We start from the raw sequence: 24945 nt of genomic DNA, 5'->3' as shown, positions 1-24945 counted from the left end.
ACTGCAGCGCACAACTGAAAGCGCGACCGTAGCACGTCACCGACCGCGCAACTGCACCGCGCTGGTCATATTATTGTGACAGAACGGTCGCTGAAATTTAGAAAATATAAAAAAAATAAAAATAAACTGCGATTTGTTGACAACCAGTTCAGGGTGTCCCCCGCCTACTGCCTGATGATGGCTGGGATAGGCTCCGGGATGCCCGCGACCCCCGTGGGGACAAAGCGTTACAGAAAATGGATGGATGGATTTTTAAAGTCCTGATGTACTTTCCAACATTTAAGTGGACCTCAGTGCGCAGGGAACTTAATTTTGTCCGATTGCGCAACTACAGCGCACCGCCGAACGCGCAACCGTAGCGCGCCACCGACCGCGCAACTGCGCCGCGCTGGTCGCTTTATTGTGACAGAGCGGTCGCTAAAATTTAGAAAATATTTTTTTAAGTCTTGCTGTACTTTCCAAAATTTAAGTGGAGCTCAGTTCGCAGGGAGCTTAATTTGATCGCGAACCGCAGCGCGCCGGGCGCTCACTGTCGCATTGCTTTAGGAGCGTCTTTGTGTTTTAGGATGTGGACAAGAAGTTTACCTGGAAAAGTACTGAGTCAGTGAGTGCACTTTTTTCTTTTCTAATGTTTTATAATACTGTAGTTAGCATTTTTTTATTATTATCAGCGATTGGACTGTGTCCAACCTGGTTCTACTTGAAGTGTGGAAACCCGCTGACTTAGATTTTTGTTCATGAAGTGCAAGATCATACAAGCCAGACATATGGTATATATAAATCTTATCCTCACGTGTTGACAATCAAAAGGATAAAAATTGCTGTTTTCTTTGTGGTTGTGTTAATCTCTGTTCTAATGTTACAGCTGAATTAGTCACGTGTTTCTTCACTTGTTTGGTCCTGCTCTGATTACACATAGCTGGGGATTGGATTCCCCTATAAATACCCTTTACCAAAGTCATGTTTTTCTCTAGTATGGGGGTCTGCAAGGCCCTTGCAGCAAGGGATATAATTACATGTAACAACTGTGATTACCTAATTTTCTTTTGTTGGCAAAACTTCAGTGAGACATCTAAAGAGGAAAAATAAGTTCTAATAGAGCAAAATGTCTGGCAAGAAATACTGTTGGAAATATGGCAAAGGTGATATTTTGTTCACCATGGAGAAGTGCACAAAGAGTAGATTAAATAGATGGAGGCAACGTGGTGACACTGGTCAGCACGTCCGCCTCACAATTCAGAGGGTGCGGGTTCGATTCCACCTTTGACCCTCCCAGTGTGGAGTTTGCATGTTCTCCCCGTGCCTGCGTGTTTTCTCCGGACACTCTGGTTCCCCCAACATCCCAAAAACATGACAGGGATAGGCTCCAGCACCCCTATGGGGACAAGCGGTACGGATGGATGGATGCGACGGACGGACAGATAGATAGATAGCGCAAGAATACCAATGGCCAAGTTTTGTAACCATCATTTCCTTTTTGTTTTTCCGATGTGAGCCAATATGATTTCAAGAGATGATCATCGTGCTCCACATGAAAACAATCAGATCCGAGCGTGTTTGAGGACATATTCGCTCGCGCACTCAACGGAGGAAATCCTGCTTTGCATCGCAGCGAGCAGTCCAATAGACACGCCGCTTGACTTTTGTTTGCATGGGGTGAAGGGTACAGAGGTTTCTCCTCCTTGTTCCCTCTTCAAATCCGTGAAGATGCAAAAAAAAAAAAAAAAAAAAAAAAAAGCCTCGACCCGCCCCCTTTTCATTCCCATGGATCGTGTTACTAGAGGCTCCTCGACATCTGCTGCACCGGCTAACAACAGTGCGCGCTCCCGCGTCTCGAACCCGCGCCTCCGGCACCTTCTGCCCTCTTCACAGGACCACTGAGGTCTATTTTGTGTGTGTGCGAGAGATCATGTGGCGCCCCTGTGCATGTGCCCTACACGTTTCCCGGCTTTAGCTCTCCTTGCTGACGGAAGACGCGCCTCCATCCAGTAGTCTGGTGCGCCTGACCGAACCCGAGGCCGGTGCCCTCCAACGGATCTGCTGGCTGCAGGTTTTGCCGGTTTGCGTCCTCTGTTTGCCCCGCTGGTGGACAACTAAAGACGGATGCGCGCAGCAGAGGTGTCTGATGTTTGAAAAGGCTGTCGATAGTGTTTTTTTATTTTAATTTCTGAGAGCATGGAGTCTGCGGAGAAGGAGTGTGGGGCGTTGGGTGGTTTGTTCCAGGCTATCATCAACGACATGAAGGTAAAATACACATTTAAATAGTCTGCAATCTTTTTGGTGCACAGTTGGTGATCAGAAATAATTTTACTGCCTTTGTGTCTTTACTCGCCCCCCTCCTCCACTTTCTGTACTGCAAACAGCCCTGCAGGACAAAGTGGGAGATGAAACATTTTTCCTTTATGGTTATTTGCATAATATTCCTTGTATGATAGTTTAAAAAAATCTGCATGTACTTTTGAACAGTACGATAGGCTCCACGTGATTTTATGTTTTTAAATTATTATTATTATTATAATTATTATTATGGGATTTCATTGTATATTACAGGAAAGTAACATTAGATTTTTTTAACTGAAAATTTTGATCATAATGAATATATTTTACCCATACTAAAGGTCTCATACTCTGTAGTTGAGTAAACAAACTTGCCTGGCTATTTTATGAAGTATAGCCATTCCTCCATATTTCCTCCACCACGAGTGGAAATTTAATGAGTTTACAATAGGATTCAACAACAGTAATAGCAAATATATGTAATAACCCATTATTACAATTAAAATAATGTTGTGCCCTAATAACAATGTTCTTGTGGCTGACTCTAGTCCTTCCCAGTTTGTACATTTTTACCATATTAAAATCTCAGATTAAAATTAAATTGGAGGAACGCTTTTAATGTAACAACCCTCCCCAAAAAAGCAGCTTGGAATATTATATAATATGCTTTCTAGTGTATTTGATTTGAGGATTTGATGTGGCTTTTTTTTTTTTTTTTTTGGAATACCCAAACGCTAAAGTGAAATAGCTGGGAAAGAAGCAAATGTTTTTATCCCATTATGCACGACCCAGATTCAAGCATGTGTTTGTTGTGTAGTGGGGGAGGAGGGTTCAAGTGAAGGAAGTTGAACCCGGGTGGTCCTTGGTTGTTCACGACAACAGATGGAAAGTGCGAACACGTTCATTAGGCCTGAGAGACGGCCGTCCAAAAAGTGTTTCTGTAGCTTGTCTTACTTTATGTTTACAAGAGCTTTGCAAGTACGTCAAGCATCTTATTGATCGCTCGCTGGCAGGGGGGCCGTACTGCTGTACTGGCTGACTATTTATGGACCCTCTGTCAAAGTCCAGCCAAATTAGCTCTCAGCAACTGGTAGACTCTGGTTTAGTTTCAGCCATTTCCTTTTGTGTTGAGCACATGGAGAGACAGGCAAAGTAAAAAAAAAAAAGTATTGAAAAGCAGTTGAATGAAGCTGAAGCCCTGAGTCAGCACTGTCCGCGTCCTCTGTCCTAGACAGAGATCTGACCTCATTCCTGCCGCCTGGCTGGTCAACACAAGCCTGCCAGACCAGCTTTGCCCCCGGGGGCTGCACAGACCCACAGTTTCCTGTGGTGATCTCAATTGTGTACATAAGACTGATTAATGTTACTGTCTACAGTGGTGTGTGCTCTTACAGGAAAAGCATACACAAAATATAAGTTACTGGGCAAATTGTTTTGATTTTAGCTGCATTTGCTCATTATGTAACTTCAGCAATAAGAGAAATGGAAGTGGAAGCAGATAGTGTGAGTAAAGAAAGAAAAATGATTGATCAACAAAGATTTGAAGCACCAGAAAAAGTGATTTTATGTGAGGGAATTTACTCTTACACGAAAACATTTTGTCAAAGCAAATCTGTTCTTATTTTGCTTCATTCTGAAATAATATGAATCGGAATATTCTGTCACCATCATAAAAATAAATATTTAATGATACAGTTGAGGCAATCTTTTAAGTAATGCTTTGCGAAGCTCTTCAAGTGTTTGTTGGAGGCGGGTTGACCGCTATATTTTGAAGCGTCTAAAGAATAAATTGTGTACGTTTTTTTTTCCCTTTTTCAATCTCTGATTTTTATTCTTATTGTCAACATATTGTGGCTTTTTGCCATCTTGTAGCGAGCAGCCAGGACAGGCTGCTTTTCTCTACATCTTATGTCACAACTTCCGTTCATCCATCCATTTTCTATATTGCTTGACATCATTAAAAATGCAGACAAGCTGAGATACATTTTGGAATAGTTACCAGATAAATTCACGGCATTTTTACCAACCTTGAAGGATGACATCTGTATCCTGATCAGGCGTTGGCTATGGATGAAAAAGCCCCTGGTCGTTTGCATGGATCCCCTTTTGCCCACATCTTTCAGCTGTCTTGGCATCACACCCTGCACCAGGGAGCCACACGCCCTACAAGCTAATTAGTCATCTATTAGAGAATCAAGTTCAGCGTGCATGATGGAAAAAAAGAACAATTGAACTTGTTAGCCACGAAATCATTTTGCACAACAAAAGGTGTTATTTGATCTCAAACCTCGACCTAAAAAAACTAGAGTGATTCAAATCAAAAAGCACTTCTCGATTATATGCTGACAGTACGTTCAGCGGAAACAACATTAGGCATATTGGAGTGTTCCAGTCCAACACAAGTGTTATGTAAACAAATCTGACTTCATATTTAGATGGGCTGGTGAATTTCCGTAAAGTTTCTTGTAAACCTCCATTGGAATTGAAGATGACAAATTTGGGAAAAATCCCCAAATCCTCTTTTTCATTTTTGCGCACTGGAGCCTATCAGAGTTAAAAAAAAAAAAAGGTCGTTTTATGTTTTTCTCCACAAACCAGGAGCCTGTTAACTCTTAAAACAGATGGGCAAACAAACACAAATGTGGCCCGAAACAAATGTGCTCGCTTGTAACAGTTCAGCTTTGGCGGACGTCTTGAGCAACACTTATGGCTTTCTTGTGATCTTTAAAAACAGAATATTTAATGTTTTGGCTCCCATTAGATGTTGTAGTCTGTCAGTAAAAAGTGAATCTTTGGGTCTTGGCTTCCCCCTTCCCTCAGGGGGATCCGGCCTTGAATGTGTTTCATGTTTGGCTTCTGTTCTTCTAGCTCAAGGCAATGACTGATTAACTTGGGCTAAATCCACTGCAGATTTCTTTAAAGACTTGCATGGGAGCACATAATGATAGAAGCACTCATGTGAATCTGACTTACAGTATAGACCATCCATTTAAAGACCAGCTCACAGCAATTTAAAAAAAAAAAAAAACACAACAGGATATTGAAGTTCCTACACTGACCCGTTTCCTGCCTCAGGATAGGAAGTCATTGCAGTTTACACTGTCACGGCCATATTTGAATCTAGACTTCAACCCCCGTGAAACTGAGCAGCCATAATTAAGTGGAAACAGATTAAATGATGTTTAAGAATATCACAGTATGTTTGACTCATTTCATTTTCTTGTTCTGTCTCTTATTAGAGCTCGTACCCAGTGTGGGAAGACTTTAGTGCCAAGGCTACAAAACTCCATTCTCAACTCAGGTGAGGAGCACTTTTATAAGAGGCTTGACCTTACTGAATTCTTATTGTGATTTGCTATATGATCATATAATATCAACGTATTTTAGGACAACAATTCTGGCAGCTGTGGCCTTTTTAGATGCTTTTCAGAAAGTGGCGGACATGGCTACCAACTCAAGAGGTAAGGCTTTTTTTGTTAATCAACTCGTTGATGTGTAATCGTGTAAACTGTGAATATATAAGTAACATAACAGGATTTATTGATTATTGAAAATCACATCCAAAAGTAAATGTTTATTGATTCAGTGATTATTAAATGGTTGTCCATCCCTAGTGGTCACTTTGCATGGAGACCACGTGAAACACAGGCCACAAAGGCAAATGTCATTTGGAATTGTATCAGTGCTTTCAAGCTTTCATGGCCATTTTGATTCTTTTCTCAATGCTAAACCCGTGCTTTGCTACCATACTGCTGACTGGGATAAACAGTGCCAGGCTGAGCTTTGAAGTCGAAAAAATGTTCTCTCAGGAAAGTGATCAGAGGTCGGCAAGCCTCTGAGCGTGGGATTGCATGATCCTGAAAGCTCTTGTTTCAGAGGTAACAAAATCTGCAATAACTTTTGGCACCAGGGGCAAATAGCATTCACTGTAAATCGCTGTGACCTTTGTTAGAAATAACTTAAATCGATATACCCAGAAACAGATAGTCAGACATAACAAAACTTTAATACAAGCAAACAACCAGCAGTCGTATCTTGTTATTAGTTGCAGGCTAGCACTGTTTATTCAAGTGTTCCCAATCCCAATCAGAAATCGGGTCCATTTATGTGCCTGACATGTACTGTGGTTTTATTGGCCCAGGGGGCAATTATGAATAAATCCTATGAACTGGGCACAGGTCCATGCAAATGAGATGTCACCAGGAAGAATTTACAAAGTTATGTTAAGTCTGTTGGATACTTATTATTATTTCTTACTGCACGTGAAGTTGTTTAATGAATGACAAACTGTAATATGATTTAGAGTACTGTACATTCTGCCCCACTAATGTTTTTTATGTATAAAAACAGCACTGATGAGCACTGTGATCACAGTTGCCTTAACGTGACCCCCGAGGCTATATCTACAATGCTCTTAAGATGTTTAAAGTTCAGGGGTAGGGATGCTCAGAGAAGTGAAAATCCAAGCTTATTGTTTTTTGGGTTTTTTTGGTCCTAATGAGGTCTTCTGAGCTGCTTTGTCAGCTAGCAGTAGCGGCAGCAGCAGCAGGCAGACTAGCCACAGACACAGCTGATTAACACAGATTTCTTTAGGGTTGATCGTCGAGAGCAATATGTAGGTCAAAACCTCTCGAATGAGTACAAGTGTGTGTGTGCACACACGCATTAATGAATCCGCAATAACATCCATTCGCACACACTTATATATATAAGACAAACAGCTGGTAGATGGATGCCTGATCTTTGCAAGTCCGTGTCGAGTACTTACACATTGTCATGTCTTCTTTTTTATGTCTCCACTAACAGCTGAATTTATTGTAGAGACACATTAAATGTGTTTTTTCAAGTTTCTCATCATTTGGTATTCGCCAGAAAACTGACAATAAAATATTGTGGGACCATCCATCAGAACTGATGGATTGCCCACCTCTGTAAATTTCCTTAAGTGATCCCCAGCAATGTATCAAAAGCTCTTTGGGGTAAGAAAATGGAAAGTCAGAGTAAACATGTTGCACTAAATCAGGAATACTTCAAAATGATAGATGGAGCAGAGCGTTATAATAGATGGTTTAATAGACATATAGAGACCGTTAATTGTGCCAGTCAAACACCCACATTATATTATAAACACCTACTAGGCCCCAGTGACACCACACATGTTGGATTATAGACCACTACCATCCAAAATTAGTCTATTCTGGGAATTACCACACCCTAACATGCCTTCTGCAGTGGTGCATAACTCTCACATAGAATGTGGTTCTAGTCTGCTGGATCTTCTGCTTTTATGAATTATTATTATCCAGTAATTGTGTTTTTTGTCAGCCTCAGTTTAAGTTACACCCAAATGATTGTCTTCTGACTTCTACAGAGCTGTGATCGTCATATCTAGAACCTTATCAGTTTTCAGTACCAGTTGATGCAACTGGCTGAGTGTGGGTGGTAGCTGAGGAAAGGGAATGTGCAGTATCTAAACATTTAGTTTTCAGATACCAGAAACAGATTGTAGTCTCCCTGAGTCAATGTACATTACGTAGTATGAATCAGTAACTTTTCATAAACTTTAACTTCAATATAATGTTGTCTGATACAATATTTTTATTCAACTACATTGAGCTGTATGCAAGAAAATGTAAACTTAGCAACCTCAATGATAAACTCAAGAGGAAAATATTCTTTTTTTTTACTGCTGTCTGTATATTTTGATGTTTTGAAGCTATGTGTTTCTCCCTATTGGATATTAGAACTGCATCGGGTATACAGGCTTCACTATACACAACAGTCCAAAGAGGGAGAATAGTGTATCAAGAATGATTTTATGATTTCCCCCTATTAACTTGTGCAGCTTTTCCTCTGAGTAATCACCTTATTTAGAGCGCTTCATAGTCTTTGGCTTATACTGTGTGTGTTCGTGTGTGTGTGTGTGTGTGTGTGTGTGCACGCACGTGTGTTGATGTGTCAAACTGCCACGCTCTGTGTCCCATGTTCACCGCTTCCTCTTGCCTGCGGAGTCCATTTATGGTTTATGGTCATGGTCGTGTGTGTTTCATGAAGACTCGGACTCAGGAGGAAGTCAGATGACAGACTTTTTGGAGCCGTCACGTCGATTGATCTGTGTCTTAAGACCCATCCGGAGAACCATCACAGCTGGGTTCAGTAAAAGTACATCAACCACAGAGCTGAAAATTGTTTTTAGAGAGTTTTGCCAATTTTAAAGATAAAATTGGTTCATGTTTCAATAACCATCTTTCCATGGTTAGTCTGAGATCCACTCTAGGGGATGTTGTATTTTTAGGTCAGTCACCGTATTGGTTTCTGTGGTCACCATTTTTATCCTTCCATATTAAACGGATGTGTGGTGCAAGACTTCCGCAGTGTTCAGCTGTCTGTGTTTGGTGTTTTGCTGTCGCTATGTTTGAAAACATATGTTTTTGTGGACTTTACCTCCATTTAGGACATGGCTCAATTAGAGAAAGGTCAAAAGGCATCTTGTGGTAGACTAATGTCCCATCAGGGTATTGCATATACAGTTCATCTTTTCAGCAAGTGGGGTGAGTCTTGTTAGGGTGGGGGTTGTGCCTGCAGTGGGATTTCTACAGCTCTTCGTATCCAGGCTCGCCATAGGCGTTTCCCTAATCCTCTTAGTCCAACTCTATAACACACAGACTCAGACTGGCCTCCTGAGCGGCCACCCCCAGATTTAACAAAATTCACCCACACTGGGATCTTGAGGCATTTTATGTTCTGCCTTTATTTTGACATCTGTGTGCCAGACAGTGATGGTGGACTTCTAACAGATACAAAATGCCTCTTTGGTTCAATGCAACTCAGTGCTTTTACTCCCTATTCATGCACATCGAGTGGAGGCATGCTAGTAGATCAGTGTGTCAGTGAAGTAATAATCTGCTTGTACGCTGTTCCTCTCTGGGCTGGCAGATGGGACGGATATCCCTACCCGCCATCTGGACAAGCAGGCATGGACGAGTTACGACCCCTGCCTGGAGCGGAGCGAGATCAGCGGATTACTGTTTTCCACACTGTCCTAAACACTGTAGCTATTTTTAATGGGCATGTGAAATAAATGAGTATGTGCATGTGACCAAGATTGACATCCATCAAGCTTGGCATGTCATATTTGAAGCCTAGGATGAGGATGGATTGTTGTCATGTAAGCACCACAGCTGGATATCTGTAGCCACATCCTATGCCTCTTTGACTTAGTGAATAATTTGGGGGGATTTTGGATGACCCCTCGCTTAAATGGACAACCGAATTTCGTCCGACATCCGAAGCAAAAAAATCTCGATTTTCTTTTTGTTCGAATACCGATTTGTTGGAGAACCGGGACGTTCGAAAACCGAGGCTCCACTGTATATCTAATTGAAACAATGGAGGAAAGCTTCCCAGCATGGATGTTATTTTCTTTTGTCATATTTTTACATAGAACTGTGCAGTTAGATTATGGACATTTGTGGACCCAATCACAACATACAGAAAGCAAAGAGTAAGGTTGGAAGAGTTCTGCAACAAATAGGCAAAAGGGCAGAATAATAGTTGAAGAGAAAACAAATCTTGAGGCTCAGCATAGCTTTCATTCTGAAGCTAGATACTCAACTAAAGACAAACATGAGACTTGAAGGGAACACCATGTTCAGAAAGATTTGCACATGAACTCTGGATGGAAAGTGACACAAGGATGAGAGTTTTGGAATGGACTGAACACTGAATGAGGAAAGAAAACATTATTATGCATAGTACTGATTATGTCAGAAATATCTCAGATTTAGGGGAGTTTTTTTGTTGTTTTGTGACAACATTCTTTTCTTTAGTGGACTGTTGTTTAAATTCCTTTTTCTCTGCTAGAGAGAAAGAGGGTCTCCTATCTACTGTGATCTCAGAAACACATTTACTATTGTAGGTCTGCCTCTGGATGAAAGATAAATGAAATGATATGAAATAATGAGTAATTTGTGGAGAACCCCGCAGTTTTAATCTGTCATCAGTAGATTTTAGATCATCGTAACACAGTATTACTTGATGAACGCTAATCTGCTGATAATAAAACACAATGTTACATGTAAAATACAGTCATTATGAGCATCTTGTGCAAAGACACACATTTATTTATAAAGTACACTTTGGGAGAAGATACACATTTATTTATAAAGTACTTTAAAATAGCAGATTTAGAACAACAAACTGTGTAAAAACAAAACAATTACATTAAATAAGGAACAAAATCTAATCAACAAGTAAAATAAAATACACAGGGACAGACATATAAAAACATTTAATGCCAGGTTGAAAAACAAAGGATAAAACTGTTTTAAAATTTCATTCATAAAAATATAAATTGAAGGCTCCTCCGTAATGTGAAGTGACAGTTCGTAATGTGAAAGGCTGATTTTCAAAGACTTTTCTAATCGTCAGTGTAATTAAATCTGGTCCCCAAAGTATTGGGCATAATGAAAACCATTATCGATAACAATGAGTTCCCTTCTGTCACTGGTATTTTTTCCATTCCATCCACGTTGGATGGAATGGGGGCATCAAAACATTGGGGGCATCAAAACATTGAGCTGTATTCAGCATAGAGCCCATTAGATGATGGGTAAAAATACTTACCCTTTTTTTTCAGAGAAAGTTGCATTTGCGAAGGTGGCTCCAGGCCACCAGTGGAGGTGTGGTACTGCTGTATGAAAAGCAGCAGCTATCAGTATTGTTTTTAACATTGTTTGCATTTGAGCAGCTCAACGGAGAATGTGAAGCGTAACACAGTTGGTGAAGCTGTCAAGAATAACAGAAAAGTTATTAAACTGCTTCAAATATTTAGGTCCGTCTTCTAATACAATTATTTAATTTCCTCATTGCAATTCTAGCCTTAGTAAAAAAACAACTGAGCCACACCTTTTGATGAAATAATTATTAGTCTCTACCTTTAGTTTTCTGTGATCCTCGGTTACCAAGAAAAACAGAAAAAATGGAAGATGGAAGGATGAACCCATTTTTGCTCAACTTTATTCAGGCTTGGGCCATATATCACTCACTTGTGCTGTTCTTTTAGAGTTGTTCCAACATATTTGTGGTGTTTATATTCATGTTCAACCATGACTAGTATAATGACAGTATAACTCTTACAAAATAGTCAATGAATCTAAATGATCTGCAGTAGGTTGGTAGTTTCAGGCATTTCCATTTGACCCAATACTTTTGTCCATATATGTAGTGTACATTTGGGTTTATTCTGTGACATAAAAAGGTCATTCAGTGTATGTTTAAACATCTGGGGATGGAGTGTGGACAATCCTGTGTGGATACGCGGCTCCTTAGATTTATTGCAGAGTATAGTACCCCCCCATTTTCAACCTCAATGAAAAACACATTTACACAAGGGGCTGACTTTATTTTTAGAAACGTTTATGTCCTTTCACAGGAGGTTCCACCTACAAAATATTGCCCCCCCCCCCCCCCTTCTCTTGTTCCCCCTTCTCCACATAATACTCTCCAGAACATGGTTACACCGCATAACAGCACAAGTGAAGTCTGTCTGCTTCTCAGAGCGCCTCAGGTCATGACTTGGGAGGTGGAAATTGCTCTGCGTGCTCTCTGGCCCAGACAACAATAGGATGAGTGTGTTTGACTCCTCATCTGTGCACTAAAACAATCGCTGTGGAGGTGGTTTCCTCTGCCTTCCAATAATGTTGCCGCTAGTAAGAGAAGACAGATGCAAGGAAGTGACGCACGGGCTGGAGACAGTAAAAATAGCATAAATGCTCTCATTCGTTTACGAAAACGATTTTGGGATTAATAGGATTTAATCAAAAGGAAAACCTTTGAGTGGGTTTAGCGCAGTAAAATGTTGCTTTTTACTTGGACGGAATTTTTTTAAAATAAGATGTTAATATCTTCCCAACTGTTGTACAAGTTTGAAACTGAGGGCATCCCATCTTGGTAATATCAGGATGTGAAAATGATTAACTGTAGTGCAAACTGAGTCGGAACTTCATGACAAATGTATAGCGCCAATGAAAGTTATAACAAGTACGTGCGAATGCATCTCGTGCCTGTCCTTTTGTAACATTCTGAACTGTCTCTAAATTTTTCAAATAATATCCAAATACTCATTTAATTCCTGCTGGACATATGATTGGTAGTTATGGTTTACTGTTTATCTGCCTTTGCTCTTTGAACACATCTCGTTGAATCACATCCTTTTTCCAGAAGATGTCTTTTAGAAACGGTTGACCCTTAATTTGTCCATCTAGTCATTCATCCATTCTCTCCTCACTCCAACAAAATCATTAAAATTGACGAGCCATTTCAAATTTAGAGTCAAAGAAATGATGTGTTTTTGTGATCTACGAGGAAATAACAGCCGATATTATTTACTTAAACAGGTTGTACCATTAGCTACACCTGCACATTTAATGAGATCCAATCTTTGTTTTAGTTATTATCAATGTATTTCACAGTCGGGTTTGAACAAAAAGATATTTTTGGAGGCAGAATATATTTTCGAGCCTCGCATTGGACTTCACAAAATGGCAGGTGAAGCACATTCATAGGATTTTATGTATCAAGTCTTGTCTGTGCCCTCTTTCATCCTCCCCTTTGCTCTTCTCACATCCCAGCGGCTCCTTTCATCCCAACAGAGGCCCCTGTGTGTCAGCCAATTGGCGTTTGGTAGCACATTAATAGGGTGAGATAGGCTAAATGCAGCAGGCTTGACTGTGACTTCCAGCCACAAGTCAGCCTCCCAGCCAAGGTGCCAATGTGAGGAATTGCTTTTTCTCACGGATGATGAAAATTCCTTAGCTCAGCAGGAGTTGAATAAGTGCAAATAAGACAGTGAGATTGTTGTGGAAGTAGTGTGTTCTGTGCCTTTCCACTTTCGACCTTTCAAGCACTTTGTGTTGATACAATACAAGTGACCAAGTGACCAACTCAGACTATAATACAGACTTTAAATTCTTGGTTGCAATTCCTGGTCTGCTCGCTCCAATCCCTAGTCCCAATGAAACCTGAGAGAAAGATAGTTCACCAAAGCTCCCATATTGAAGACATCAGGAATAAGGCGCTGTAGCTCCTGGCTCCTTGGCAGGGGAGCCCATGATATAGCAAGCCTATTAAAAGACGCCCCTTTCCCAGTGGAATTAGGGAAGATAATTCGAACCAGAACTCAATGAATGTTTAGACCACACTTTGCTGGACCACAGTACTGCAGCTTTGCACTTTTCCCACCATGTGCTTCACCCTACTCTCAGTTGTATCCATAGGAATAGGAAAGCTGATGGAAATTTGAATTTTGAACCACCACCATGAACAAGCTGCTGGGCCACTATCGAATGTTTGCTGTGCTAAGATAAATGACGGACTTGCGCAACATCTTCCCTCTACTCCAGCTTGGACTTGCATGTGAATTCAAATGTGAGCGTTTGCTACAGGGTTGGCCCTACTTCCTCTTGAGCCGCAAGTGGGAAGATCGATTAAATACACCTACATTTCTAGGTTTCAACAGACTTTGATGTGTGTGGGTGATGGACGGCAAACGGACCCCTTCAACATGCCTGACTTAAATGAATCTAATATGTGCCTAAAAACATGCCTTTCACAAAAAAACAAGCCTTTCTATAACGCGCTTTTGATGCGATTTCGGGGTTGATGCGATTCCCAAATTCTGCACCCCAAAGTCTGCATAAAATTGAGATTTAGGTGTAATAACTTTCCCTGCTCCTCTGTACAAGACGTAACAGTATGTTTTATTGCAGAGAACATCTAGTTAAAGATAGCTGAGTGGCTTTTTGCTTTGAAATTCTTTTAAGATTCTCAAGTGCAGTTGTCTCCTTGCATGTGTGTGTGTTTGTCACATGCGAGGGAGCTGTGGGAGTGATTCATACTGTCCCACTCCATCCGGTGGAGGATAGAGGCCAGAAGGGCTCTTGGATAGGCCAGGAAGCCTCTGGACGTCCCCAGGATGTAGCTGTCAGTTGATCCTCCTTCGGGAGGGAAAGGAAGAGAGGAGATGAGTTGAGTTGAGAAGAATATGGGGAAAAAAAGGGAAAAAAAACGGGAATGAACGCACAGGTGGGGGTGCGACATGAAGGTGGGGGTCGGGTGCTCACTGCTTGGCAGTGACTTTGCAAAGGTTAGTTGAAGAGATAAGAATCCACATTAACTTTGCTCTGTCGTGTGATGAGCTATTTCACAGCTGTGCATGCCTTGTAATGTTTGACCTGAATCCATGTGCCTTGTGTCTGCTTTCTTTCACATTAAATTCCGTATTACGAAGAGGTCAACAATTCGGAAATTTTGCAAAAGCAATACCACGTCATAACACATATGCACACAATATAATTGGGTCATATACAATACATCAGCTTTCACCAAAACTCCCAAAATAATTTGCTTCCTTTTTTACCATACTTGAACCCAGACTCATTAAGATTTAGTAAAGTGGTATGAACATCATACTATGTATCCTTTAAAAAATATGTATCCACTATATAAATCTATAGTATTTTATATATACATACTATATACTTTGGATTCGCTTTAAAAAATGATCAAACAGTTTATTTTTTATTTTTTATAACTCAGTGAGGGCAATGTAAGTTCCATATGTTAACACAAACACATCATTTTGGTATTTAATACTTGATACAGCTGTATGACATTTCAACTCATGTAACACAGTATTTCAGGCAATGACCAAGAATCACTGAAGTGCAGTCGACAGCATCTTTGAATTCAGGATAGAAAATGGACATTAATCTAGAGCACAATGTGCCTCCTTTGAGTTTACAGCCTGATTTTGCAGGGAGTTTTCGAGTCAGTTTCTGTCACTCCACCCTGCATGAATGGTGTTTAGGAAACAGAGAGAACAGGAAAGGCAGAGCAACCAAGGAAGAATAGAGGGATATCCCCTTACGTTCCCTCCTTTTTCCTCCGGGATAGAAGGGCTTGAGAACTTTGGGATGGATAGGGGGTTGGTTAATTGCCCCACCTGTCCATACAGAGCCATGAACATCTGTATGGGGGGACCTGTGCGCACACACACATTCAAGAACAAACATGCCTTGTGCGTGTGGTGAGAGACCCAAAGATTAGCAATGTGTGGCCCAGATTACAAGAGGATCAATGCTGGCACATACTGCACAGACCTGTGAAGCATCAGTGAGACACTGGCCCGTCTGAGCTTTAGGGCTTAAGACTCCATTTAATTACACTTCTGTAAAGAGGAAAAGTACAGTAAGAAATTCTCACAAGCTGTCATTTGCACTGTGGTGCGGATCACATCTGTAGTCTTAGTATGTCAGGGGACAATGTATATTTAATCAGGAAGGCGATCTCGCTTTTCTTTGTGGACAGGGTCATATTTGCTTTCACCACATTAACGTGACATTTATGGTCTCTGGTTTTACAATCGCTACCTTGTGGCCGCAGGAGAAAGGCATTTTGTGAAGGGGAAAACAGCCCTGACTTGCATTATATCACATCTTTTGAAAATGCATTCCCCATGTGTCATACTGTATATAATTTGTCGAAAGATGAAGATCAATCAGCTGTTTGTTACTGCCATTATTTTATGAGTAACAACTCTCAGTAAGAACCCGCAGGATGAATAAATTATCTCGTGGGATGATGGTCCTCCTCCAATTTCCACCCATCTATTTTCTGGACTGCTTGTTTATATGAAAATAAACAGTGTACCTGTTGTGAAATCATTGGGCACATTTCAAAGATAAAATCATTCTTGATTTTCAAATTCAAATAAAAGCCAAAGAAAAAGTCTTACGTTTTAGAGGGCTGAAGTTTTGGGAGACTTATAATGCATATTTGCATTTTTTTTAACAGTGTGTTTTTTTCCATTTCTTTTGAAGGTGCCACCAGGGATATTGGCTCTGCTTTGACCAGGATGTGCATGCGACACCGCAGCATTGAGGCCAAATTACGCCACTTTACTAAGTACGTCCTGATTATTGGTTGTCTTCCTTCTTCTTGAGGGGGATTGGATTAGATAGATTCCATCCCATCTCTTTTGGCCTTCATCTCTCCCTGAATGTTTTCCAGAAGACAGATAAAGCAATTTACAACACGTCCTTCAATTTTTGAGTGTCATCTTATCATTATAGTTCTCTAATGGAAGGCTTGGTCACGCCACTTCAGGACAGAATAGAAGAATGGAAGAAGACTGCCAATCAGCTGGACAAGGACCATGCCAAAGGTGATTAACATGACAGGGTTAGGGTGACGTAAAATAAGAACTACTGCATATTAGACATTCATGGATTATCGTTATGTATGACTCTCCTGCTCAACAGAATACAAGCGGTCTCGCCAAGAAATCAAACGAAAGTCATTAGATACCATCAAACTTCAGAAAAAGGCAAGAAAAGGTGAGAATCCCTTGAGCTGAGTTTGACTGCCGGCTCGCGTGATTGAATCGAGATGAACTAGCACCATCTTGGGTTCGATGCAAGTGTTACAACAGAAAGCAAGCCGATGGAGAAAAAGTGCCATGTTTTCAAGCTTTGCTCTACTTTTCCTCTTCCTATGAGTAAACTAGTTCTTCTTTTAATAATGGTTGGAGAATAACTCATTTACTTTCTGCAACATTGGTACAACTTTTTCTAAGACAATGTATCCTGATTTGCTGCTAACATTCCTTGTTTTTCTCTCCCCCTCTGCTCCACCCCCAATCCAACCTTCTTTGATTATTTTTTTCTGGATTTATCCCCCCCCCCTCGACTTTAGAACTTCTTGGTATGTCTGCTGCTATTAATTTATAACCAGTGCATGTGGTAGTTGTTCAAAGCATTGCAACAATTATAACATTGCCAGTCAGAGAAAATGTGTATGCACAAAATTCAAAGACACTTGTAAATAAAAAATGGATACCATCTAATCCAAAAAATAAAAGTCAGGGCACTATTTGACAATATTACTTTGACTTTGACTGAGGGCCAGTGAGAGACTGTGGGTGAGCCGAATTTGGCCCCCGGGCCACACGTTGCCTAGGAGCGATCGAATAAAACCTGTACTACATAAATCTGTCTAACAATAAACAGAGAGGTTCACAAATAATACAGGCACTTGACGTCAAATATATTGACACTGCCATCAATAAATCTTAGGTAAGACAAATTATATTAGTGTGATGTCAACAACAATTTGATAATCACTCACAAGCTCTATAATTTATTTTTGAGGGAATCTTTGTGTTCGGATGCATGAAACTGGCTGTCAGCTGTAAATCCAACTGTTGGCATCTCACTCGTCTACATCACATCCTTCTTTCATTCTTCATTGCCTCTGTTCATCTATCATAGTGTCATAGTAAGATGTACTGTGAAGTGTGCCCTTAATTAACAATTTTCTAATGGAATCCATTCTAGGGTTTTGGAGTCATCAGTCATCAGTCACCAGTAGCTCTGCATCAAGTCATTATCTCTGACATGCTTCATCGTCCTCCCATTGCCATTTACATGAACCCATCAAATATATAAACAGTTTCTCATTATGTTTTCTAATCATTTCTCATTTTTGCCTCTCCCCTTCTTTGCTGCACTGTTGACACGCTTATCTCCCCTCTCCATAATTTCCCATCTTGTTCTGTTCCTCCTTTTCTCTTGCCTCTTTTGCTCACCCTCCCCATGCTTCCTCCCTTCATCTGTCTCTGTGCACATGGCTTAACCCATCTCAGGGCGAGGAAACCTGCGCCCACAGCTGGACAGCGCCATGCAGGATGTCAGCGACCTCTACTTGCTGATGGAAGAGACGGAGAAGCAGGCTGTGCGCAGAGCACTTTTGGAAGAGAGAGGGCGCTATTGTGCGTTCATTAACTTGCTGCAGCCTGTTGTGGTGAGGAACCAGAAGCAATACTTAGTTTTTCTGCACACAGAAAAAAAAGAACATGAATTCATAAATTGCTTGCTATCTTGAAATTTGCTTTGGGAGGGTGTAATGTAAGCTCTATTTTTCTGTTGCAGAATGTTGAGATTGCCATGTTGGGTGAGACGACACACTTACAAGCCATCGTTGATGACCTTACACTGCTAACTGAAGACCCACACAAACTTCCTGCAGCCAGTGAGCAGGTATCAGAAATTGAATCATATAATCATTCACACTTAGCTTGTCATCTGACATTGTAGGAGTGATGTTGAATTCTGTGAGACCAACTGTGCAGTGCTTTTCCGCTGACAGTAATTTTTCAAAATTACCTGTAAGGCAAACATTAACTAATTGAAAAGCTGCTGATAAATGGCTGGTAGATCACAACACACACTCAATGGCCACAATATTTTTCAAGATTTTATGATCAGTGCTACCTTATTCACAGTACATATCTAATCAAGAGTCAGCCAATACTACATAATTGCATCATTCTTCTAGTTTTTTTTTTTTTCCAAATAGATTTCTTTACCCTCCACTTGTCAGAACCATATTGCTGTGCGTGTTGCCACAGGTGATCCGGGACCTCAAAGGTTCTGACTTTACCTGGTCCTATCAAACACCTCCCTCCTCCCCCAGCAGTGTCAGCTCTAGGAAGAGCAGCATGTGCAGGTAAAATCTAAGCACACAACCATACTTACGCATCCATCAACTCTAGAGCTCCTGAGCAAATAGCAAATTCTCCCCACCAGAACATGGTGACATTCTTACACGTAATTCTCATCTTGTCACATCTTGCTACTCATACTACTTTGTCCCTGTAGTTAAAAAAAAAAAAGTAACCACAAAATGATTCAACAAAGCCATGTTGGCCTTACCTTGACCGTGGTGCACCATAAACCATTTTTTGCACCATGATTCAAACTCAAATAGGATAACAGTTTATCAGATTGTTCTCAGTACTTGAATGAGAAAAACAGGAACGGAAAACAATTTCCACAGAGTTTAGGGTTATGTGAACATTGGTTTTCGGTTCCGAGATTAATAATGATCACGAGTTCCAAAGCGTGAGCACTACAGAGGTTCACTAATCACATGTTGAACGTGTGTTGAAAGAAATTTCCAACGTTATTTTTCAAAGCATATTATTTTCACGCTTTTCTTATGTCAAACATTCCGTCAACAGTCTCCTCCAGATGCCCTCAGTAGGGGCCCATCGACTCAGCAGCGTCTCCTCTCACGACTCAGGATTTGTCTCCCAGGATGCCAACACCCACTCTAAGCCTCCTTCTCCCATGCCCTCTGACATCACCAGCCAGGTAGCAGTAATTCCATCATTTCTCACTTGCGGTCTTGACAGTCTGTGATGAGTGCATCGGGTTTGCATTTTGACAAAAAGTTCAATGAGCTCTTAGACGCAATGCTTGGTTGTGAATGTGATAACGTCATTTGTGTCGCAGTGGTCCCCTTAAGTTATTCGTTCTCTCAGTGGCGGCAACAGATTGCAGCAAATCACTATAGGAAGAGATGCAAGTGTCTTTTCTGAATAAATGATTTTACAGCGACTATATTTGCTCTAGATGCTCTCAGAGAAGCAAATGCGTCCCTTCCCCTGAAACTCATCAGCAGTCCTCTCCAACTTGTCCTTTTTTGCTCTCATCTCCAACAACTTTGTTTCTCGCACTCAATTTTCATCTCTCCCCCACTGTTCCTGTTCCACGTTCCTTCCCAGAAATCAACAAGCTCGGCCTCTTCTGAGGCTTCAGAAACCTGCCAGTCTGTCAGCGAGTGCAACTCCCCCACTGCGGTTAGTAGTGCATGCGAGTCGCCAATCAGCCTTAATAAAACACCTTAATAACCCAGCCACAAATAATACATACAGTGCAGTCACTGTTAGCTTGATCTTAAAGAGGTCCACAGGAGGGCTCAGTGCAATTGGACCATTTGAGCACTCTGACTCAGACTTGTGTGTTATTCTGCAGTTTGGCTCATGCTCATCCTTCGGCACCTTCCGCCCTGCTTTCTCTCACACTGGCACCATCAGGCCTCTGTCTGTCATACTTCCTGCGTCCCCCACATCTAACCACTCCCCCGGATCCAACACCCATTCACCCACATCAAAGATTCCTAGCTGGAAGGTTTGTTTTCATTTGCACTTTTACTTTTGGGTTCTTTCACTTCCGACTTGGTTGCTTCTTTGCTACTTGTGTTGCACATGTTTAGGTTATCCTCGCAGTCATCTTTCTGTTGTGCCATTAGGTTCAGTTTTCTCATCTTTGTCATTATAAAGATGTGGTAAACTGAGGTGGCTTGCTCATTTAACAACAACTGGCTCAGTGCTCACTGTTGTCTGGCCATATCTACCTCGGCATCTAACTGCTTCATGAGCCAAATCAGAAGCTTTAATCAATCAATATCTGTGGCATGGTATGTGCTTGCTTATTGTCTTATTGTTGCATATGCTGCTCCAGGAATGGGCCAAAGCAAACCAGTGTGAGCCGTCATTGGCCAGCACTTTGCAGCGAAGGAGAGAGTCTCTTGATAAAATAAGAGACACGGAAGCTCCGCCCAGTCCAAAGGGGTATTCTGGGATTCAAGGAGAGGATGCACACCGAGCAAGAATTGGCCCAGCAATGATAACAGCTAAGGTAAGAAATCTTGTAGAATACACACCCACACACACATTGAGTGGAGGCCATGATCAATAATAGTTCACTCTAAAATCAATAGGGGGAGAACAAAAAAATAATGATCATCATAAATGTGGACATAGTTTAATCTTGATCTACAAAGTGGAATATGTTCAGATTAGTCTGCATTCATAGAAATTTAAAGTAATAAAACCCTACATGGCCACAGGAGATTGCAACTTGACTAGACAATTTTTTATGTTAAATGTACATTATTAGTTAATGGATTTGTGTCAATGTTTAGTCAAGTACTGTTAAATCGTGCTCTTCGTAATCCATTTCAAAGTAGCAATATTTCCTAATCCATAAAATCTAAAAATGATATTAAATGAAAAATGTAGTTTGATGTAAACGGAGGTTTTGCAATTTATCTTTTGTGTGTGATACATTGCTGCTAGATGCCAAAAGCATGTCAATAAAAGCAGGACCCCATGATGGCTAAATGTAAAGCTGTACATTTGTAAATTTTGGGGATTTGCATGTGCAGCACGGGGAGCCTTTGTCACCAGCAGCAACTACTCTGGCAATGGTACTGACCAGAGGCCTAAGCATGGAACAGCAGAAAAGCAGCAGAGACTCACTACAATATTCCAGTGGCTACAGCACACAGACCAACACCCCCTCGTGCTCTGAGGACACCATCCCCTCACAAGGTAAAACTTCACTCACAGTCACTCATGTCACACACGACTCACCAAAAGTGAGATTGAGATATTAGAGATTTGGCTTTTGAGTGAAATTCCCTCCAAACCCTAAAATCGCAAACGTTTTGTGACTCATGAGTTACCATCTTCCCTAGGTTCCGATTATGAGTGCTACTCTCTTAATGGGGATGCTGACACTGAGGCACAAACAGAGTTTGACAAGTCTTCCACCATCCCACGCCACAGTAACATCGCCCAAAGCTACCGCCGCATGATTCAAACCAAAAGGCCCGCCAGCACAGCGGGCCTTCCCGCAGGAAAGAGCCTGCAGGGTGCTACCAACGGTGCCGGGGTTGGCTCTGGAACGGCGACTATTCGGCGGACGCCATCCTCCAAGACTGGGGTGAGACGCACACCTTCCACGTCTGGCCCCATTCCAATACGACCTCCCATTGTGCCAGTGAAAACCCCCACTGTGCCTGACTCGACGCGGTCCGCCATCCCTTCCCAGCATGGCGCAAGGAGTGAGGAGATGCTCTACTCAGATGATCCATATGCTAGTGAATACATGAGGTTTTCTCCTCAGCAAAGGAGCCTCTCTGATAAAGTGTGGGCTTGTGAAAATGCAGACAGGACTTGTTACACCCAACAGGCCCAAGGCATGGCTGCACATAATGCTGAGGAGGACTCAATGCTGGCCGCCAACCGCCATAGTCTGGTGGAGAAGATAGGAGAGCTGGTGGCCAGCGCCCATGCTCTAGGCGAGGGTCAGTTCCCCTTTCCCAGCTCGTCATTAGCAGATTCAAATCAGTGTGAACTCCAGGAACCATCATCCTCTGAGGCCCAAGGAGGCGTGGACATGTTGGTTACTATACGTTGGGGTGTTAAGCTGCGCAAGACAGTCACTGATGATAGGTCAGCCCCAAGGATCTTGCGGTAGCTAAGGAAAGAGTTATTCAGAAGAAATACAACAGCATTCATGTAATACACAAACTAAGGCAAAAAATACGAAGGGTGGAATATGCAAGTGAGGATCATTTGCAATGACTGAGTCTTCATCATCAATCATTTCATGTCATGTGCGTGTTACGTACATATAAAAAATAGTTGCTATATTTTTGTTTGATTTGTTATTTCACTCTGCTCCCCTCCTTTCCCTCTTCCCCTTTTTTCCCCTCATGCTTCGTTTATCACAAATCTTTACCGAAGCATGAAAGCTCTGTGTCTCTGTTTCCTCTTGCTTTTATGATTAATCTAAAATTCTTTTCTTCTGCAACAATGCACCCGTCATTGGAAAGTGATGGTTGAAGGGCTCTGTGAGCCTCTCCGTGTGTCGTGTTTCCCATTTTTAACTGTACAAGCACCAATATTACTGTTATGTTTCAAAATCTGAGCAGCAGCTGTGTGATTCATGTATGGTAGGAGCAATATGACAGTGTTTTTATCGCTGTACTGTACTGTCAATATATTCTGCTATTAAACAAGCCTTTTGCTGTTAACTGCGTGATTGTCTTTCATGCAAAATGCAAAATCCATAGAGAGCTTCTAAAACATGTGTCTATGTTGTCATGGTTCCTGTCCGTGTCTCCGTGTACTCGCCCCTCCCCTCCTGTGTTTGCCCACGGTCATTGTAATCACAGTCACCTGCCTCTTGTTACCTGTCGCGTATTTAAGTCCTGTCTGCCTCTCACTCCCGGTCGGATTGTTCTCGTCTCACGGCTGGTTCTGTTAGTCCTGTTTCTGTAAGCCAGCCCTGTCGGTCAGTCAGTCCCGTGGTTGTTTTGTTAGGCCGTCCTATTTGTCTCCCTGTTTGCCTGTTTTGTTCTTCCACATTCTCCTGTTGGTTTGTTCCCCTTCATCCTCCCTTCCAACACCCTTTTCCTCAATAAACCCTGGTCCCAGCTGCATTTGGTCGCCCTGGCTCCATTCCATACGTGACAACATCAATCACATTCAGGTATCGCTGCTATACATTCAATTTTTCCAAATGTACAATTTTGCGCTATGGCAATTACATTTGATTAATTCCATTTCTTTTTGGGATTGAGGTAAAAGGCATCGCAAGTCTATTAATACACTGGCTATATGAAAAGTTCTTCCGATACAATGATAATATTTGTGTGACACTAGAAAGCTACAAAAAACATTTGTAACACTTTGAAGGTGCCAACAGAAGTAGCTCTGTTTTTGATAGAGGTCTTAAATTGTCAAACATGGAGTGTCTTGTGAAGCCAAATTCAATCACATACAGGCAATGCAGTGTTCACAAAATACAGATGAGGGCGCTGGAGAACCTTGACTATCTGGTCAAAAAGCAAGCGATAGAGGATTATGTTCTTCATCTTCTTTTTGACAAGGCCGCTTCACTGCTCCAGGGAAGATGTTTGGCAGGTGTGAAAGACAGTTAATGCAAGGAAGAACAGAGGATGAGATGTACGTACACTTTCCTGGAACGGCACTCGCTCTGTTGTCAATACAAACCTGCTGGAGTGTGACAGCATGCAGAAATAATCAGATGGAGCCTACACCAAAGAACCACAACACAAAATTGTTCACGCAAACTGTCAAGAGGGAATAGTTTAAAGAAAACAGGCTAACCTATATAAGGAAGAAACAACAGATTTGGAACCGCAAAGCAATAACACTCATGAATGGAGTTACATACGTAGTTGTTGAATGAGCAGAAATCCTTCAAATTATGAAACATCTTGTTACAGACACTTTCATTTGTAGAATTTCAGCGTTTCAAATAATTGCAGTGGCCCTCCCTGCCCTAACACGCAGGGGATCTATTTTAATTCCAGCAACACCAATTCATCCCTGACGATTCCCTGTGAAGAAATGGAAAGCTAAATGAGACACAGACAGTTGGAACCATGGCTTAACCACAGCTAATGAGGGGTGGGAATGTGTTTGGGCTCATGTGTGAATGATATAGGCGATGCTGCGGGGCACTACACCAAGAGAAACCGTCTCTCTTGACTTAAGTGAATTTATAATCTGTCTGTTGAATGTTATTATTTTGTCCTTATTCCTTTCATTCCACTTTCACTCTTTTTTTTTTTTTTTAGAATGTTATTGCAAACGAAATACAGTACTGATATTATTTACGTGCAATTTGAAATAAGCATTAATACAGTATATGCAAAATAATGAAGTGGTCTGGCTTGGATGCGGCTTTTTTGCATCATCTGATACTTTGACAACATTTTACAGCACTGGACGATTGTTTGTGCAAGTAAATTGTGAACCTGGTTGCTCACAGTACTCCATAATTCATAACGCTGCTGTTTTCGACTCGAGCACAGTTTAAATACTACGGTGGGTGGTAGAAGCCTTCGGGGGATCACAGATCAAATCTAATTAGCCGTACCTAATACATTGGAGAGATGTCTTTATATTTATCTAGCTCCTTAACTGCTTTTTGCCTGAGGATCTGA

General features: G+C 41.4%; 2 protein-coding genes across 3 annotated transcripts in view; both read left to right on the top strand.

Moving 5' to 3' along the window:
• The first annotated feature begins 1786 nt into the window (after positions 1-1786).
• mtss1la (MTSS I-BAR domain containing 2a) lies at positions 1787-22996 on the top strand. 2 transcript variants are annotated; one of them, XM_085914237.1, is made up of 15 exons: positions 1787-2244; positions 5517-5578; positions 5665-5738; positions 16158-16242; positions 16410-16501; positions 16599-16673; positions 17981-18138; positions 18267-18374; positions 18746-18843; positions 19358-19490; positions 19904-19978; positions 20154-20309; positions 20643-20819; positions 21349-21514; positions 21661-22996. In XM_085914237.1, exons 1-15 carry the CDS (start codon positions 2176-2178, stop codon positions 22443-22445), a joined length of 2313 nt encoding a protein of 770 aa, XP_085770363.1. In that variant the 5' UTR covers positions 1787-2175; the 3' UTR covers positions 22446-22996. The 2 variants fall into 2 exon arrangements, with proteins under 2 accessions (XP_085770363.1, XP_085770364.1); XM_085914238.1 differs by lacking the exon at positions 20154-20309 and having other exon boundaries at positions 21661-22995.
• Positions 22997-23203: 207 nt separating this feature from the next.
• The window catches only part of LOC147055885 (neural-cadherin-like), an 85315-nt gene continuing 83573 nt past the window's right edge, over positions 23204-24945 (top strand). The window contains exon 1 of the mRNA XM_085914236.1: positions 23204-23462. The gene's annotated coding sequence lies outside the window, so the exon portion shown is untranslated. The remainder of the gene's footprint in view (positions 23463-24945) is intronic.

This window comes from Syngnathus leptorhynchus, chromosome 6 (assembly GCF_054491065.1).
Source record: "Syngnathus leptorhynchus isolate UIUO chromosome 6, UIUO_Slep, whole genome shotgun sequence".
Lineage (NCBI taxonomy): Eukaryota > Metazoa > Chordata > Actinopteri > Syngnathiformes > Syngnathidae > Syngnathus > Syngnathus leptorhynchus.
Note: the sequence above shows the minus strand (reverse complement) of the source record. Positions and strands in the feature narration are given on the sequence as shown.

What these genes read in the sequence shown, in the direction of transcription:
- mtss1la (XM_085914237.1), top strand. Translation starts at nt 2,176, where the DNA reads ATGGAGTCTGCGGAGAAGGAGTGTGGGGCGTTGGGTGGTTTGTTCCAG. An exon ending in AAACTCCATTCTCAACTCAG is followed by an intron (nt 5,579 to 5,664) that starts GTGAGGAGCACT and finishes AACGTATTTTAG; the next exon opens with GACAACAATTCTGGCAGCTG. An exon ending in CAGCAATGATAACAGCTAAG is followed by an intron (nt 20,820 to 21,348) that starts GTAAGAAATCTT and finishes TTGCATGTGCAG; the next exon opens with CACGGGGAGCCTTTGTCACC.